The following is an 18,426-nucleotide window of genomic DNA, read 5'->3' as shown; positions in this document are numbered from 1 at the left end:
TCTCTGAGAATTCCAGGAAAGAAGCTCAATCCAGTCCCTTAGGGGAAAACTGTTGAATACAAAGAGTTGAAGCAAGAAGATTCCTAGTAATAATAAATCAGGATGGCACATCTGGTGTAGTAAGTTCATCACTTTAATGGGCGAAGTTAATAAGGAAGAAAACTTGAGGGCTGGGAATATGGCCTAGTGGTAGAGTGCTTGCCTCACATACACAGAGCCCTGGGTTCAATTCTTCAGCACCATATATATATATAGAAAAAGCCAGAAGTGGGTGCTGTAGCTCAAGTGGTAGAGTGCTAGCCTTGAGCAAAAACATGCCAGGGACAGTGCTCAGGCCCTGATTTCAAGCCCCAAGACTGGCAAAAAGAAAGAAAACGAGGTGAAGAAAAGAATATATGGAGATTTGTACTTTCTCTCTTTTTTTTTCTGCAGCCTTAAAACTGCTTTAAAACTAAAATCTAAGCCTGGCACTGGTGGCTCAACATCTGTAATCCTAGCTACTCCATAGGCTGAGATCTGAGGGTCATGAAGTAGAGCTGTGGCTCAAGTAATAAAGTGCTATCTGTGAGCAAAAGAGCTTGGGCCCCAGAACTGGCACAAAAAAATAAAATATAATATAAATAAATAACTTAAAGCTCATTTTATTTATTCATTCATTTATTTTTGTGCCAGTCCTGAGGCTTGAACTCGGGGCCTGGGCACTGTCTCTGAGCTTCTCTGGCTCAAGACTAGCCCTCCATCACTTGAGCTAGATACAGCTCCACTTCCAGGTTTTTTTTGAACTCTTAATTAGAGATAAGAGTCTCGGGCTGGGGATATGGCCTAGTGGCAAGAGTGCCTGCCTCATACACATGAGGCCCTGGGTTCAATTCCCCAGCACCACATATACAGAAAATGGCCAGAAGTGGCGCTGTGGCTCAAGTGGCAGAGTGCTAGCCTTGAGCAAAAAGAAGCCAGGGACAGTGCTCAGGCCCAGAGTCTAAGCCCCAGGACTGGCCAAAAAAAAAAAAAAAAGAGTCTCATGGCCTTTCTTGCTCAGGTTTAGCATTGAACTGTTATCCTCAAATCTCAGCCCCCTGAGAAGCTAGGATTACAGGCGTGAGCCACTGGTGCCCGGCTCTAACGTCCACTTTAAAAGAAACATGGAGAAGAAATTGGGAGTGGAGGAAGGTGCTGAAACCATACAATCCCCTTGTAGCCCAAGCCCATTCAGTCAGGTCCTCTTGAGAGGAGATTTTTAGCCTGACCACAACTTTCTCTGTCTTGGTCCTACCCCAGGAGTTGCTAAAGGATGGGAAGAGAGAGACCACAGTTAGCCAGCTGCTCATTAACCCCACGGACCTGGACATTGGCCGCGTCTTCACGTGCCGCAGCATGAATGAGGCCATCCCCAGCGGCAAGGAGACATCTATAGAGCTCGACGTGCATCGTGAGTGGGGCCTTGGGAGGGGCAGTCTTGGTTGGTGAAGGTGGTGAGGGGAGGATGACATATTGGCGGCCTTTGAGAAGAAGCACAGAATGTGTGGCTCCCTTTATCCCTTTCTATTTCCTGGTTCGGAACTGAGGGCAGGTAGGAGTATTGGGTGTGGCATCAGGAAGTCTCCCTCCAGTTCTAAGTGAGTGTGTGACTTTGGAGGATGGCTAATCCTTCCCAGTCTCTGTTTTGAATTATGAAAAGTTGCAGAAAATAAGATGCGGGCCTGCACGATTCTTTGTCCACAATTCCAAACTAAAATGATTGGTTGGCAACTCCTGAGCCTAGGCACTTTGGAGACGCTTACTTAGCCTGGCAATCACACATTTCCCTGTAGCCGTGTTTGTGTCGTCACTGTGTGGTATAGCCCGGGGGCTGCTGGGGGTCTCTTACAGTAGAGAGGAGGATTTGGAAATATATCCCGTCCTTAAGGTTTCATAAGGGATTGTAGACCTCTCTACCTGCTTCTTGGGGTTGTGAGCATTAAATCTAGTGTGGATGGTGCATGCTTACCTGATAAGTGCTCAATCAATACCCTCTGCCCAGGGAACCATGAGAGGCTGGAGGCGGAGCGGGTGGTGGGTAGCAGTTTGGGGGATGCTCCAACCCCATGGTTTTCAGCGAGCCAAATGAGTCCACACCGACGCCTAGTGGCTACACTTGGTCACTACAGCCATTGAATAATTTGTTCCTTCTGTATCATCCTTGGTGATTGGTCCACTTAGGAGCTTTTGCATGGAAAAGGTAAAGGAGATTGCTTATTTATTAGACACTGTATACTGTAAACTCGGATTCCCAGAGTGGGGAAGTCTGAGTGTATGTGCTAGGAAAGGAAAAGGGAACTCTGGGAACAGAAAAGATCCTGACTTCCTGTCTTTTAATTCGGCAGACCGTCCTACAGTAACCCTGTCCATTGAGCCCCAGACGGTGCAGGAGGGAGAACGAGTCGTCTTTACGTGCCAGGCCACAGCCAACCCCGAGATCCTAGGCTATAGGTGAAAGTGTTGGGTTGGGCTTACTCTGGGAATGCTACTGGAGGGTCCTTGAGACCTTAAGGGTAGAGGGTACAGGCGAAGTCAGCATCGTGGGCTCAGTTGTGAGGGTTCTGAGTTCTGATCCCATCTTTATGTTTCTTCCTACACCTCGCCCCCACAGGTGGGCCAAAGGAGGTTTCCTGATAGAAGATGCCCATGAGAGCCGCTATGAGACAAATGTGGACTATTCCTTCTTCACGGAGCCTGTGTCTTGTGAGGTCCACAACAAAGTGGGGAGCACCAATGTTAGCACTTTAGTCAATGTCCATTGTGAGTAGCTGGAGGGGCAGGGACAGGGGACAGAATGGGATCTTTGAAGGCCTCAGGTGGGAGGTTGGAAAAGAGCACCATGTAGCCGATAGAGTCAGGGTTGGGGGAGGGCAATAAATGTGGGGAGGTAGCAGGCAGGAAATGAAAGAGAGAGTCATTAGAGTTGGCTCCTTAGGAGCATGAGACACTGATGAGTTACTTGTGTCCCTTTTAGTTGCCCCCAGGATTGTAGTTGATCCCAAGCCCACAACCACAGACATTGGCTCTGATGTGACCCTCACCTGTGTCTGGGTTGGGAACCCCCCACTCACCCTCACATGGACCAAGAAGGACTCCAACATGGTAAGCCTCTCCTTGCCTGTCCCAAGTGCTGGGAGGAAAGGGTGTGGCTCTGTGGCGAGGGGCGGCAGTGGGGCAGGCTGTAGTATTCCTTTCCACACTGAACCTGGGCTAGGTCTAAGGTCTTAGGATTTAGAGAAGAGGGACACTAAATGGAATCAGCCTCAGCTCTTTTCACCAGCCTTTGCATCGGATGCAGGGTGGGGTGGGAGGCTGGAAAAGGGTCCAAGGTGATGCTGCTACAGTGGCCAGAGATCTGGTAAAGTCATTTTGGACAGGAAGCTGAGGAAAAGTACAGAGAGGGTTAGATTCCACAGCTCGAAAGGCCCACATTAGACAGCTAGAGCCGGAATTGTAGGGAAAGGAATTTCTAAGCAAAACATCCGACCTGCTTTGGCAATAAAACCACTAGAACAGATCATCAGAAGAAACTGTATTCTCTTTTATTTGTGTGTGTGTGTGTGTGTGTGTGTGCGCATGCACGTGCACACGCATTGCTACTGGGGCTTGAACTCAGGGCCTGGGGTGCTGTCCCTTAGTTTCTTTTGCTCAAGGCTAGCAACTCCATTGCTTTTTGGTGATAAATTGGACATAAAGAGTCTCATAGACTTTCTTGCCCCGAAAGGCTTCAAACTGCAATCCTCAGCTCTCAGCCTCCTGAGCAGCTAGGATTCTACCTGGGAGCCACCAGCTTCTGGGTGGGAGCTGTATCCTCTTGACATTACTGCAGCCATCACCTGCCCTCTCCCCTCGCCCCCGCCCACCCTTGTAAAGATGGTACCTTCAAATGCCTGGCTACCTAGACGAGATGAATCAACCAGACTCGGGAACCCGCTCTCTTTCCTCTGGCAATTCACTTGTGGCCTTTTCCTGCTTTCTTTCCCATGCCTCTGATGCGGGGCCCTCATGGACCTAGGGGCCCAGGCCTCCTGGCTCCCCACCCGAGGCTGCTCTCTCTGCCCAGGTCCTGAGTAACAGCAACCAGCTGCTGCTGAAGTCAGTGACCCAAGCAGATGCAGGCACCTACACCTGCCGGGCCATCGTGCCTCGGATTGGAGTGGCTGAGCGGGAGGTGCCGCTTTATGTGAATGGTGAGTGGCCTGCCTGAGTGGTTGGGGTGGGGGTGGGGGCCACTGGTGGACCAGGGCTGCAGCTCCTAACAGTCCTGCCTGTGTCTTCTTTCTTGCTCACAGGGCCTCCCATTATCTCCAGCGAGGCAGTGCAGTACGCTGTCAGGGGCGACGGTGGCAAGGTGGAATGCTTCATTGGGAGCACGCCACCCCCGGATCGCATTGTGAGTATGGGGATGGGTCTCAGAACAGCCAGCCCTTCTGCTCTGTGCTGGCCCAGCCTCCTTCCCAGTCCTCAGCTCATGCCATTTCCCCTTCACTTTTCTGGCATTCTCATCTTGTACCTTGCCTGTGCCACGGACACCTCTTGTCCCTTACTTGTGTGACCCTGAGCAAAATTACTGTTGAGGGGGGGAGACACATGCATGCACCACTGTGAAGTCTTGAACTCGGGGCCTGGGTTCTGTCTGTCCCTTAGCTTTCTTCCCATTCCAAGCTTGTGCTCTACCCCTTGAGCCACAGCTCCACGTTTGCTTTTTGGTGGTTAATGGGAGATAAGAGTCTCAGGGACTTTCCTGACGGGGCAGGCTTCAAATCGCAAGCCTTAGATCTCAGCCTCCTGAGTAGCTAGAATTACAGGTGTAAACCATGGGTTGCCTGTTCCTCATTTTCCTCATCTGTAACATCAAGGTCGTAGCCCCTACCTATAGGACCGCCTTGAGGAGTCATGGCAGCTCTCTTCTTGCTTCCTGGCAGAGGTGCTTGCTCTTGCTTCCCTCCTCCCCAGCCTTTGCTTTCTCCCTCCCCTTGATCTGCCCCTGCCTTCCTCTCCATCCGTTCTCTTTCCCTCCCTGCTCTACTCTTCTCTTTTCCTGCCTTTTTTTTCCCCACCAGCCCCTCGCCACTCTCCCACCCGCCCATCTCCTCTCCCCTATTCTATGAACCATTAATTCCTTCCGTGACCATTAACCGTCAAACCCCTCATCACATTTAATGACCATTTGGCTAACTCCAGGGCTGCCCAGGGACATTTCATTACCACGGCTGCCCAGGCAGCAGGCGGGCTGGGTTCCCGGGGGGCTTTCCCTGCAGAGCTGGGAGAATTGATCCCTGGCAGGAAGCCAGTGCTGGTCTGCTAGCCCTAGTTAGCCTGTGTTCTGGGTGAAGACACGTGGGGGTATGCGTTGGCCTGGAGGTCAGGGAAGGGGCCCTGTGGGATGGCTCTCCGCTGGTTCCTGCCCATTACAAAAGCTCTTGGATGAGTCTCTAGAGCCAACCAAGCAAACTCATGTGCGTTTGGTAAAGGTAGGGCTGAAGGCGGAGTTATGCATGGTTAGAATAGCAGCTAGAGCTGGAGGAAACCTTGACCACCGTCATGTGCTGCCCGGTTCTTTCATTTTTACTAAAACAAAATCAGGAAAGAAAGAGGGGGAAGAGCCAGGACTGAAGCACAAAATTCTAGAATCATCTTTCTTTTCTTTTTCCTCTACTCCCCAGATGTGGGGCTTGAACTCTAGGCCAGGGTGTTGTCCTTGAGCTCTTTGATTCAAGGCTGGTGCTCTACCACTTTGAGCCACAGTGCCACTTTCAGTTTTCTGGTAGTTAAATGGAGATAAATCTCAGACATTTCCTGCCTGGGCTGGCTTTGATCCCTGATCCTCAGATCTCAGCCTCCTGAGTAGCTAGGATTACAGTTGTGAGCTACCAAGACAGAGCATAAGGGAGAGGCAGGTGTGAGCCAATAGCTCCTGGCTGGATTCTGGAACCTTAATCCAGACCATTCTCTGCAACATAGGGGTAGCCAAATGTCAGCACCTTGGATCAGCTGCATCCATCTGTGGAATAACTATAAACATGGAATCTTGAACCTCTTCCCTGGACATTTGTATTTAGGACATAAGCCCCAAGAATCTACCTTTCTAGAGTCTCTCTTTGGGAGCCACAGCTCATCCAAGATGGGAGCTATAGTGCCAGGGGTTTGAGGTAGTGGCTACGACACAGATTGTTGAGGGGTGAACGGGGAGGAGTACAGGACTGGGCTTAGGGGGCCATTCACAGGGCGGCTTGGGTGACAGACACTTGGGGGATGTACCTCTGCCAAACTGCCCCTCCCTCACCTGCTTGCTGCCCCTCCCCCTCCCCAGGCCTGGGCGTGGAAGGAGAATTTCCTGGAGGTGGGGACCTTGGAGCGCTATACGGTGGAGAGGACCAACTCTGGCAGTGGGGTGCTGTCCACGCTTACCATCAATAACGTCATGGAGGCAGACTTCCAGACCCACTACAACTGCACTGCCTGGAACAGCTTTGGTCCCGGCACAGCCATCATCCAGCTGGAGGAAAGAGGTGACTGGTGTTGCTGGCTGACCAGCCGGGTGGGGCTCAGCATAGCCCGGGGGAAACCACACTGAGATTCAGAGATGGAAGGAAAGGGGTGGAAGAGCCAGGCCTAGAAGACAGGCTTCTGGAGTTGTCTTTTTTTCCTGAATGTGGGGCTTGAACTCAGGGCTCTATCCCTGAGCTTATTTGCTCAAGGCTAGTGTTCTACCACTTTGATCCACATAGCTCCACTTCTGATTTCCCGGTGGTTATTTGGAGATAAGAGTCTCACAGACTTTCCTGCCTGGGCTGACTTTGAACCATGATCCTCAAATCTCGGCCTCCTGAGTAACTAGGATTACAGGTGTGAGCCACCAAGACAGAGCATGAGGGAGAGGTGCCTTCTCTGGGGCCTCCCCTTCTCTGGGGCCTTTGTGGTCACCTGAGTAAGTTCACTCATGCTGTGAATGTGATTAATCATCTTTAGGCTCCAGGCTCTGCAGTTTCTGTCCACAAGAAACTTTCAGCTTAGTGTAGGAACTTGCAGCGTGGAAGCAAATGAACTCAGATGGGGCAAAAAATCTAATGATCAGTACAAGGCATTAATATTATTGAGTTGGAAGGATTAGATGAAAGAATACTTATAAATACCACGCACATAATAGGTGCTCGGTAAGTTTGAGCTCTCCCTCACCTCTTCAAGAACCCTTAGTCTAAGGAGAGAGAGACAGTTTCCTCCTTTTGGCACCTCTGGCAGAATGAAGTCCCAAGTCCGATAAGAGAAAGATAACACTTGTTTGTTGCTGAGGTTTTCCTTTTTTTGTTTGTTTTTTGAGAACCTTTTAAGCAGGTGGGATTTGGGGAACCCATCCTAACAAATTTAGCTGAAGATGCCTGTGGGGTGAGGTGTGACAGGTGGAGAGTAATTTGGGGCTCTGCAAGGAAAGTTGTCCAAGGGAAAAAGTCACGTCAGGGAACTGGTTCCAGCTAGGACTGCTGGGTAGAGAAGACCAGAGGCGGATTCCAGCCCTCCCTCCCTCTCAGTTCTGGAAGCCTGAGGTGGAGTGCTAGCCTTCAGCAAAATACCTCAGGGACAGCAAGCCCCAGGACCAGCACAAAAGGAAGAAGAAAAAAAGAAAAAACACAAAAAGAGGCGACAAGGGAGGAGTGTTGGAGCCCCAGGAGGACCATACTAATGGAGCATGCACAGCCGTGTAAAGGAAGCTAGAGAATTTGGAGGCAGCAGACTTCAAACAAGTGTGCAGCCCAAGAAGGGAGGGGCCGAACCTTCTGGCAGGTGGGGCAAAAGAACTACTGGGCTGACTACCGGACAGGGTCCAGCCTGGGCCCAGCGACAGGAAGGGTTGGGGCTCTGGTCAAGCTGAAACACAGACACGGTCCAATCACAATCCAACCTGGACTTTAAACATCACACGGTCCATGAGCTGTGCTACAACATAGCCTATGCACAGCCCAGGGTGGCCATTGTAGCTTGTGGGGAACCATCAGGCACCACTAAACTCAGAGCCCTGTGCAGCTTCCTCCTCACCCTTCCTCCTTTCCTTCCTCCGTCTGAAGAGGTGTTACCCGTGGGCATCATCGCTGGGGCCACCATCGGCGCAGGCATCCTGCTCATCTTCTTCTTCATCGCCCTGGTGTTCTTCCTCTACCGGCGCCGAAAAGGCAGTAAGTATATGAACGGCTTTCTGTCCACCTCCTCCCCCGCCCCCCCACATGCCCAACTCCAGTTCAGGGGGAGCTGGTAGCACCCACTGTAGAGGCCAGCAAAGAAAAGAAGGGAAGTGCGTGGCCCAGCTTCATCTGTCTCCCTGTCGCAGGTCGCAAGGATGTCACCTTGAGGAAGCTGGACATCAAGGTGGAGACGGTGAACCGGGAGCCGCTGACCATGCACTCCGACCGCGAGGACGACACTGCCAGCGTCTCCACGGCAACCCGGGTCATGAAGGCCATCTACTCAGTGAGGGTCCTGCTCTCCCCCAGCCTCTGATGCTCTCTCCACACCCCTAGAGCTGCCCCCATCCGCTCTCATAGCTGCAGCCCTCGCTCTTTCCTCAGTGAGCTCACCCCAGTCCTCAGCATGCGTGCGCGCGCACACACACACATACACACATACACACTGGTGTGCCAACCTAATTTCCCTCCAGCGGAGAACAGGGAGGAGCAAATTCTCCTTAGGCTTCCTCTGCCCTATCTTTCTTCCTCACAAGGGCGGAACTGAAAAGTCCTTAGATCTTTTCCAGCCTAAGCCCCTCCAACCCCCTTAGGCGACAATGAGGAACCGGTCCTGGAGAGCAGCAAGTGCATGGACCCATAGGTCACGTTCCTGTTAGCAACAAAGTTGAGTGCTAGCACCCAGGCCTCTGGCATCCTCCAGCACATCCCAGAGCCTGTGCAGGGAGGCATTCTCAGTGCATCTGCCCCAGACCCCAGACCCTTCCCGTAGCAGTATTGACTTAACCTTGGGGGTGGGGAGGCCTGGGGTTGGGAAAGGAGGACAAGAGCAAAGTGCTCATCGCATGCCTCTTCCTGCTCCGCAGCCCTTCAAAGATGATGTGGATCTGAAGCAGGACCTGCGCTGTGACACCATCGACACACGGGAAGAGTATGAGATGAAGGTGGGACAAGCAAGGGCTGCCTGGGAAATGGGGCCCAGCCCCTGCAGGAGGGAGGCGATGACAGGCCGGGAGGGGGGGTCATGCTGAAGGAACAGAGGAGGCCGAGAGGTATTGAGTGGAAACCTGGGAGGGCCCAGGAAGTCGTGAGGAGACCCAATCCCCTCTGAGGGGAATCTTAACAGTCTCTGCCCTCTTCGGCTATCCCCCAGGACCCCACCAATGGCTACTACAACGTGCGAGCCCACGAAGACCGCCCGGCCTCCAGGGCAGTGCTCTACGCTGACTACCGTGCCGCGGGTCCCACCCGCTTCGACGGTCGCCCCTCGTCCAGGCTCTCTCACTCCAGTGGCTATGCCCAGCTCAATACTTACAGCCGGGCGCCCGCCTCGGACTATGTCCCTGAGCCCACACCCTCCGGCCCTGCCGCCCCAGCTGGCACTGACACAACCAGCCAGCTGTCCTATGAAAACTATGAAAAGTTCAACTCCCACCCCTTCCCCGGGCCAACGGGGTACCCCACCTACCGACTGGGCTACCCCCAGGCCCCACCCTCTGGCCTAGAGCGGACCCCATACGAGGCATACGACCCCATCGGCAAGTACGCCACAGCCACTCGATTCTCCTACACTTCCCAGCACTCGGACTACGGCCAGCGGTTCCAGCAGCGCATGCAGACTCACGTGTAGGGGCCAGCGTCCGTCGGCTGGGGCATCTCTGCGGGGCAGAGGAGAAGGCTTTCACAGCTGTTCCCTGATATTCAGGGGCGTGGCTCGTTGCTCCCTTCTCGGACCAGCCTTTCCTCCTCCCGCTATGGCAGGTGGGGAGCAGGTCTCCCAGAACACACACACACACACACACACACACACACACACACACACCCCATCCCGAGGATGGTGCTCTGTGCATGCCCCAGCGTCTTGGGCCTGCCCTTCCCTCTTCTTTGGGAGGAGGTGTCACTTCTGACCTGTGTGTTTGCTTGACCCTGACATGGGGACAGGGAAAGTGAAGGTGGGGAGAGCAGAGGGGACACTTTTAGCATTCCCTTTCGACCCCACCCCTCTGGTCTCCCACGCGTAGGCAGAGCCGTGGGGTGCATGGGCTGGGGGTGGGCTTTGGCTTGAGGACCATGAAGTATGAGAGTGGGTGGCTCTGGGACCAACAGTCCCTCTGTGGTCTGTTCTTACATCCTGGGTGTGTCTCTTCCCTCTTCCGGGGAATGCGGTTAGCACCTTGGATTGAGTTCAGTTGTCTTCAGAACCGCCCTGACAGTTGAGTTCACATCTAGCTCCTATTCTGCTGAAATCAAAATGCCAGCCATCCTGGCTGCTACCGTGGACATCAGTCTGTCATCTTACAGAGGGATCCAGAAATGACCCGTGGCACTGCTCTCTTCCCTTTGCCCCTGCTGGGCCAGCCAGTTAAGTTCAGATGGTGGTAGAGAAAGGATGGTCAGGATCTTAACCTTAAATTGACCAGAGACCACTGTGCCCTACATGGCACTTCCCAGACCCAAAACTAGGGGGAGCCATTAAGCCCTCTTTCCCCTTCCCTGCCCCACTTCTTGGCTTTGGGGAGTGGTACTTTGGGGTCAGAGTGCTACAGGCTATTTTTCAAAGACAACAACAACCAAAACAATGAAAACCTCATTTGGAAAGGAAGCTTGCAGGGGTTCCCCCACCCAGATACAAGTGTCAATAGAAAGGAAAGGGGCACCTGTTCTCCATCAGATTCTTGTCACCCACCATTCCCTTTCAGTCTCCAAGCACCTTGAGTCCATATTTATACATCAGGGTAGTAAGGCCTGTCACACACACAGGCAGGCTCTGATGGCTCCTACACTGCTGTCCTACCCTAGGCCCTACCAGCTGGTCGGAGATCATTTTCCAGGAAACTTGGGAGATGCTCTCTCCAAGTTTTAGTTTAGTTTTGTTGTTTTCTTGGACCAATCAGATTCCTCTCACTGTTAGTGCCTTGAGTGTCGAGCTTTGGGTGACTGTCCCTGTGTGCGTGGCTGTATACAGAGCAGGTACTCATGAGTCTCAGGCAGGCTATCTAGTGACCATGTCAAGAGAGAGGTGAGAGGGGCATAGGGCCTGGAAATGGCGCCGAAGGAGAGCTTATGCTGATCCAAAGGAGACAATAGTGTGGAAGGGCACTGCAGGCATTCCATGGCACATGCTTTCTCATTCTCTACCCAGTACGTACATGTCCCCGTCCGTTATTCCATGCCACCACTTCTCAACTGCCACCTTCTGACCAAAGAGAATAGGCACTCCAAAGAATCTGTACCTCTGCCCGGGCCTCTCCAAGAAGCCACATCTGGAATTGGCTGTTCTTCACCTGCCTGTTGCAGCCAGCCTGATGGTAGTACACCCTCCCCTCCCCCTCCACAGTCTCCCCCCTCCCCATACAATTCCCAGAATGCTCCTTGCCCTTTCTCGGTGGTCACCATCCATTAGTCATGTTCGCTTTAATGAGTTACATGCTCGTCAGCCACGGGCCATCACCACCCTTACAGATGGGCCTGTGGGGTGACATTCCCAGCCATCCCCTTGCTGGTAAAGACTAGATAACAACCAGGAAGGCAAGTAGCTTCGGTTCAGACTTGGCAGACAGCCTCTGTGACCTCCTGTACTTGAGACTTGGGGCAGTTTCTACAGCGTGGTCCCTACCCAGGACATTTACAAGCTTCTGGCAGTATTCTATCCCTGCAGGCTCCCACTTCCCCACAGAGGCCTTTTCCTGATAGTTGTGAGGAGATCTGTTAAGAATGTAGGTGCCAGTGCAGATAAATTCAGACAAATATGTATTTTCGTAGACACCAGAAGCCATGGGTAATCCAAACACTTTAAATATAATGGCTTTTTAGACCGGATTTTTTTTTTTAAGTCATTTCTGTTTTGAGTTTGGCCACGTTCTCCTTCCCCCTTGTTTTGTTTCAGTCGTGGGTCCCCTTGTGTTGACATGGTGGGAACACAGGTCATGAGGTAACTAATTTGGCACTGCAGAGAGATGGTTGAGGAAGGAGCCCTGATCCAGACAGAGCTTGGCCACTGCACTCCGCTTCCCATTGCAGTAACGAGGCCCCATAGCACCGGCAAAAATCAGACTCCGTGTGATCAGAACCAAAGTTGGGGACCCGTCTATTAGGACCTCTGGAGAGTTGGAGGTGCCCTTGATCACAGGCCTTTCTGTGCTGAGGCAGTGTTTCAGCTTGGTGATGACGCCTCGGCACACGGTCATCCCGATCGCCCGTGATGTTATCGTTTTAGTGGGAAGAACAAAGGGCTTAGGGTCAGGAGATTGGGGACCCTGTTCTGCAGCTGCCATTTGCTGAGTGACCTTGGTCTAGCCTCTTCACATTCACTGCCTCCAATTTTCTGCCCTGTGGAATGCAGAGAAAAGGTCACACAAACCTAAAGCTATTGTTTTATTTTTACTGTGTTCATTTGGAGAGGAATGTGGGGGGACTTCCCTTCCCTGGCAAGGAGCAGTAGCAATTAGGGTGAGGGCCAGGGAGTGGGGAGGTTCTGCTCCACTGTAAGAAGTCTTCCCTTTGACCTTCTGGGTTTTTGTCAGCCACCTCCCTGATCCTAAGTCAGGCTGTGTGGTTGTCTATTGGATTCTGACAGGTCCACAAAGGTGTTTCTGGCCACGACAGGACATGATGAATTTGCCATGTGCCTAGATAACTTCTGTGTGGGAATTGAGAGCAGCCGTTCTTCCACTGGGTCCCACAGGGGGTCACAGGGTCACAGGGTCACCTGCCCTGGGGACAGCTCCCCTTCTTAGCAAGCCAGGCTATGCCTACAGGCAAGGTGACTTGAGTTGGAGCTCAGGAGCAAGTACAGCAGATCTCTTCATCAAGAAGATTGGAAAGGGCTGTGGTGGAGGGAAGAGGGGCCACGGCAGTTTTAATGTAAACCCTGGATCCCAAAGATTTTTATGGCTTTGGGTGACTTCATGGTCTGTTAGAGGAGGGTCCAGCCTGCATGCTCAGTCCCAGATCTCCCAGTCATGAAGTGAAACCCGTTGTGAGAATGGGGGAGGCAAGGATGGAGCAGGGCTAGGCTGACACAAATGAGGAAGTGTTAGCTCATCTAGGCTTCTCTGGACAATGGGCTGACTTTATCCAGCAGTTGCTGCTTTCGTGAAGGGCCATCTTCCTGCCCTGTGGATGGAGCACATGCCCTGGTACCCTGGTGTTAACTTGGGAGCCATGCATGCCAACAGACCCTTTATAATGGAATTGAATGGCCTCCCTGTACCCTTGACCCTCAAACATAGCAAGGTAGGCCATTAGGGTTTAAAGAAACCATGGTAAAACCAATACCCCATTCAGCTCAGTCACTGCCTCGCTGTGTGGACATCTCTGTTCCTACAGCAGAATTTCAGGACCTCTGAAGACCACTCTAGGCTCGAAGACTTTGGCCTCTTCCCATTTCATTCTTTGTGATTTGAGTCCAGACACTGTCCTGAGCCTGTACGGGTTGTTTTGCATGTTGAGGGAGTTGCCTGAATTAGTGAAGCTCCTGGCTCTGATGAGCCCCAAAAGGGGCATGCAAAGGCACACAGACCAAGAGATGTCCTTGGAGAGGCATTTATTTTGTGAAGAGGCTATAAAATTAGCATCTAAATATCCCATTCCCTTCTCCCTCTACCTTCCCCCTACTCCTGTGGTCTTTCTCCTCTCCTCAAGGCCCTACGGTTTCTGGCTCGCATGTGACAGCTTGGATCTGAAGTTCCACCTCTAGTTTGGTGGGGAGAGGACATACAGACTGCCCCAGAGATTTTGGTTTCTGGGGTTGGGGGTGGGATAAGGGAAGAACCCCATTATATCACTGTGAGGGAGCTCCAGGCCCTGTCCCTGGAGAAATAATTGCTGCGCAGAAGTCACAGGCCATACTGGGCAGTTTTGGTACAAGCCTGCCCTTAAAGAGATAACTATAATGTGCATAGAACTATCATTCCTACCAGTCTTGTTTCTGTGCCCCCCTCCCACCAATTTTTGATTGTTTGGGAGCCTTTACCACCAGCCTATGAGAGTTTGATGACCAGGACTCCTGTTGGCTTCTGGAGTTCTTTAGATACAGCCTTTGGGACCACCTGAACTCTGGGGAGAGCTGATTTTGCCATCACAAACTCCTGACTCAAATGTCTTTAGCAATAGTAACCCAGATTTTGCTGCCTCTTATTTCATCAGGAAGAGGCCCCGGGGTTCCTTGTCACTTTTTTCTGTCCCCGGCTATTCTTGGGATTACAACCTTTATTTCTGGCTCCAGTTCAATTTTCTGTAATTCCAAATTCCGGTAATAAATGAATCCATGATGATAATTAAGAGAAAACAAATTATATATATAATATTATTTTTGTTAGGACAAACCATCGTAGATTTTTAGCAATGTGTATCTATGTCCTTCACACTTTTTCCTATTCTGCCTTTTTTTCCTTTTTTTTAAATATTATGTACTATATTTTTAGTCTCAAACACGCTATATATTATATATATTTAATTTTATATATATAAATATAAATGTTTTAAAAAGTGCAATGTTTTGTGTTGTTTAATACATGAGTGACTGGTACTTAAAAGCCTGCCTGGGGTGAAATGGTATATCTAGGTTTGGAACAAAAGAAGCTTGGGACTGAGAATGCAGAAGTTATGTTTGTGTCACCTGGCTGACAGACAAACATTTTATTCACTCGTTTGAGATTGTTACGGGAACCTTAGGCCAATTACAATAGTTCAGGGACATACAGCCAGGAGGTCCATGATTTTTCCTCTGTGTGTGTGTGTGTGTGTGTGTGTGTGTGTGTGTACGTGTACGCCTGCCAACTATACTTTAGGAGGTTTATGTTTAGTTTTGCTTCCCCCCCAATTTATTGTTGTTTTAGAGGTGATATACAGCAGGGTTACTTTACATATATATGGAAATAAGTATACTTCCTTTCACACAATATCATCTGTTCCCTCCTCTTCCATTCCCTCCCTTTCATCTCCACCCACGAATTGCATAGTTTACTTTCATCAATGTCCGGTGTCGCCATTGTGTTCCACTGCTGTGCATTTTCACCCTTTTCCTCTCAGATATGGATGTGAATACACCATATATAAGGTAAAGGATACAGAGTCAACCAAAAAAGAAAAAAAAAAAAACAAATTAAGAAACAAGTCTTTTGCATTCGAGCCACAGCTCCACTTCTTTGTGGTAGATAATTCTCTCAGGGACTTTCCTGCCCTGGCTTGCCTTGAACCCAAATCCTGAGATCTCAGCCTCCTGTGAAGCTAGTACTACAGGTATGAGCATCAGCTACCAGCTAGAAGCTCCATGCTTTAGAACAGCACCCACACATCTGTGGGGGAGGGCTTTGAGTGAGGCAGATAGGTTTCACTGACTGAAATACTGCACTTGGAGTAGAACTAAGAAAAGTGACCACCAGGTCTCCCACCTTTTTGAACTTGAGCAGAATGAAGAAACAGGGCCCAGACCATCCTGCCCAGAAAGCCTAAATCCTCCCAGTTGCGTCAAGTTTGCTTGAGTTTCACATTGCTCGTTTCACAGGAATGTGTGAGGATTCCTGGACTTGTTTTCAGATAACGATTTTGAAGCTATAAATCATTAGAGAAATACAAGAGCTTATTGTTTTCCTCATCCAGTTAATGACCAGGCAAGCTCAAAGATTGTACACAGGGGACACAGAACACAGAGCCAAGAGAGGACATGAGGACCGAGGAAAAAATGCTTTAGAGATGACACAAGCCATAGCTCAGAAGGTTGGAGGTTACAGCCCAGGAGCTGCAGCTGAGGAGGGTGGCGGCTGGAGGCCAGGACCCAGGGCCTGTAGGTCACCCGAGGTAATGAGAGACTCAGGTGCAGGGTGAATGAAGTACGTTGCGCTGGCCCAAGTAAATCAATAAATAGCACTGATCGTCAGGAACCAGAAGCAAACAGAAGAGTGGAGGTAGGAGGGGGGGTTGCAAGCACCCAGGTGGTGGTTAGGGTCCTTTCTGCATTGCGTGCTTATTTGTGTGACCTGCAATGTGTGCAACCACTCAGGACACATTCTATTCATTTTGCATTCACAGGGCCAACAGGGCCCCAAACCTTCCACCCTCCTTTTTGTTTTGTGCCAGTACTGGGGCTTGGTTTAACTTGGTGGTCAATTAGAAATAGTTTCACTGACTTTCCTGCCCAGGGTTAGCTTTGAAGCACGATCCTCAAATCTCAGCTTCCTGAGTAGTGGGGATTGTAGACATGAGCCCCTTGCACCCAGCTTTAACTCACTTTCTTCTTAGCCACAGAAAGTGCATAGACCACACACAGCCTGGTGTGTTAGGCCCCACCCTGTACATTGGACCCCAGGTCCTCCTGTAGCTTACCTCCAGCCTGAGGACAAGCAATAAAGACATAGGCCCTTAAAACGAAGCATTGAGAAGCCTTCACCAGTGCTCCCTCCCGTGAGATCTGCCTGAGCACAATTCTTGGTCTAGGTTTAGACAAGTCTCTCTCTGGTTTTTTTTTTTTTTTAAAGCTTTTACATCTAAGTGTGATATCTAAAGTCCTCCTAAATCTGATCTCGAATCACCTCCTGAAAGTTATATCATTCAGAAGAACCTCTTCCTGTTTGCAGTCAATCCAGTCAAATGGCATGCCTTGTTTGCTGTAGGCCTTTGCACTTTCCCGCTTTTGTTGGTACCCAAGGTCTTTTTTTCTGCCTGGAAGGCCCACATAGTCCCAGGACCATCTGATTTCTAAATTTCACTTGTCTTTGAGGCCTTTCCCAAAGCCTTCTCCCCCCTGTATCTTTGCCTGACACATTGCTCACCTTTCTCCCCGCTGGGAAGTCCTAAGCTAATCTCATTTTTTGCTTTGGTCATAGGATTTTGTGTTATCATACAATAGCACTATCCCCTTAAATAAAAGGTACTCAAAGGCAGAGATCATGTATTTATTTTAATATCCCCTTCATCCAACCGAGTGACTGGTAGGGAGTTACTCACTGTGTGCTGGAGAAATGTGGGGGTAGAGAGAAAGAAAGGAGGAGGAGAGTCAAACACATAAAGCACAACACATGAGTGAAGTCTCTCCTAAGGGATCTCATGCTGGATGAAGAAATACAGCATGGTGATGAAAAGCATGGCTCAGGTAAATCCAACCTGATGGCATGGCCAAGGCTTACTGAACCTGGGTTCTCTTTCCCAGTACCTGGGCTGCTAGGCAAGGCCAATCTTATTACTTTGGTCCAATGTGCTATGAGCGTTTTAAGTAATCTATTGCTTCCAGACAAAAGCATTTGATGGCCAGTGTGAGGCTCTCCAGAGCTCTCTTCCCCTGCCCTAGTGACAGATGCCCATCAACTCTAGATGGTGAAGCTTGGTTTTTTTTTTTGGTGTCTGTACTCAGGACCTTATGCTCTTCCTTTGCTCTTTTGCTCGAGGCTGGCTGGCACTCTACCACTTGAGCCACATACTTCCAATGCCTACTTTTTGCTAGTCATCTGGAGGTAAGTGTCTCACAGACTTTCCTAGCTGGGCTGGCTTCAAACCTTGCGCCTCAGATCTCAGCCTCCTGAGTAGCTAGGATTATAGGTGTGAGCCATTGGTGCCCGGAGAGACAGTGTAGTATTACAATACTGACTTGGGTCTCTGAGTAAACTATGTTAAGCAGGTGCCTTTGCCAATCCATGACATTTAAGGGAGAAATTAATATTTGTTTTGCTAATTTATTGAACAGAGGGCATTAGGAAGCAGACCAAAGACCTCGGACATGCTGAACAGGTACTGAACCACTGAGCTACACTTCTAGCTCTCAAGGTACTGATTGTGTGTGTGTGTGTGTGTGTGTGTGTGTATGTGCGCGCCACTTGAGCTTAAACTTTGGGCCTGGGTGCTGTCCCTGAACTTTTTGCTCAAGGCTAGCTCTCTCATCACTTGAGCCACAGTTCCACTCATGGCGTTTTGTCTGTTAATTGGAGATAAGAGTCTCAGGGACTTCCCTAGTGAGCTGGCTTTAAATGACAACCCTCAAGTCTCAGCCTCTTGAGTAGCTAGGATTATAGGTGTGAGCCACTGGTATCCAATAATGGGTTTTTGTTTGTTTTGGTGCTGGTATTGGTACTTGAACTCACAGCCTGAGTGCTGTCTCTTAGATGGTTTTGCCCAAGGCAAACACTAGACCCCTTGAGCCACAGCATCACAGCTCTTCTTCTGATACTGAAATTTTCAAGTTGTTCATTATTGTATCAAAGTGTCTCCTGTCCTGATTAACACAGGAAGTGGTAAATTC

The 18,426-nt window shown here is 50.3% G+C and overlaps 1 protein-coding gene across 5 annotated transcripts in view; it reads left to right on the top strand.

Moving 5' to 3' along the window:
- Nucleotides 1–14,694, top strand: part of Kirrel1 (kirre like nephrin family adhesion molecule 1) — a 108,780-nt gene extending 94,086 nt beyond the window's left edge. The window contains exons 5-16 of one of the 5 annotated variants that reach the window (XR_007212646.1): nt 1,279–1,429; nt 2,364–2,469; nt 2,630–2,778; nt 2,993–3,120; nt 4,034–4,208; nt 4,311–4,411; nt 6,332–6,530; nt 8,082–8,189; nt 8,342–8,487; nt 9,062–9,139; nt 9,349–12,600; nt 12,650–14,694. Coding sequence is in view for 4 of the 5 variants with exons in the window: in XM_048358068.1 (XP_048214025.1) it covers nt 1,279–1,429; nt 2,364–2,469; nt 2,630–2,778; nt 2,993–3,120; nt 4,034–4,208; nt 4,311–4,411; nt 6,332–6,530; nt 8,082–8,189; nt 8,342–8,487; nt 9,062–9,139; nt 9,349–9,825 (1,818 nt within the window). In the remaining variant the exon portion in view is untranslated. Of the gene's footprint in view, nt 1–1,278; nt 1,430–2,363; nt 2,470–2,629; nt 2,779–2,992; nt 3,121–4,033; nt 4,209–4,310; nt 4,412–6,331; nt 6,531–8,081; nt 8,190–8,341; nt 8,488–9,061; nt 9,140–9,348 lie in introns of all 5 variants that reach the window. The other 4 variants (XM_048358070.1, XM_048358068.1, XM_048358071.1 and 1 more) reach the window with 4 other exon arrangements.
- Nucleotides 14,695–18,426: the final 3,732 nt, after the last annotated feature.

Source organism: Perognathus longimembris, chromosome 11 (assembly GCF_023159225.1).
Source record: "Perognathus longimembris pacificus isolate PPM17 chromosome 11, ASM2315922v1, whole genome shotgun sequence".
Taxonomy (NCBI): Eukaryota; Metazoa; Chordata; class Mammalia; order Rodentia; family Heteromyidae; genus Perognathus; species Perognathus longimembris.
This window is presented reverse-complemented; position numbering and strand designations above follow the sequence as displayed.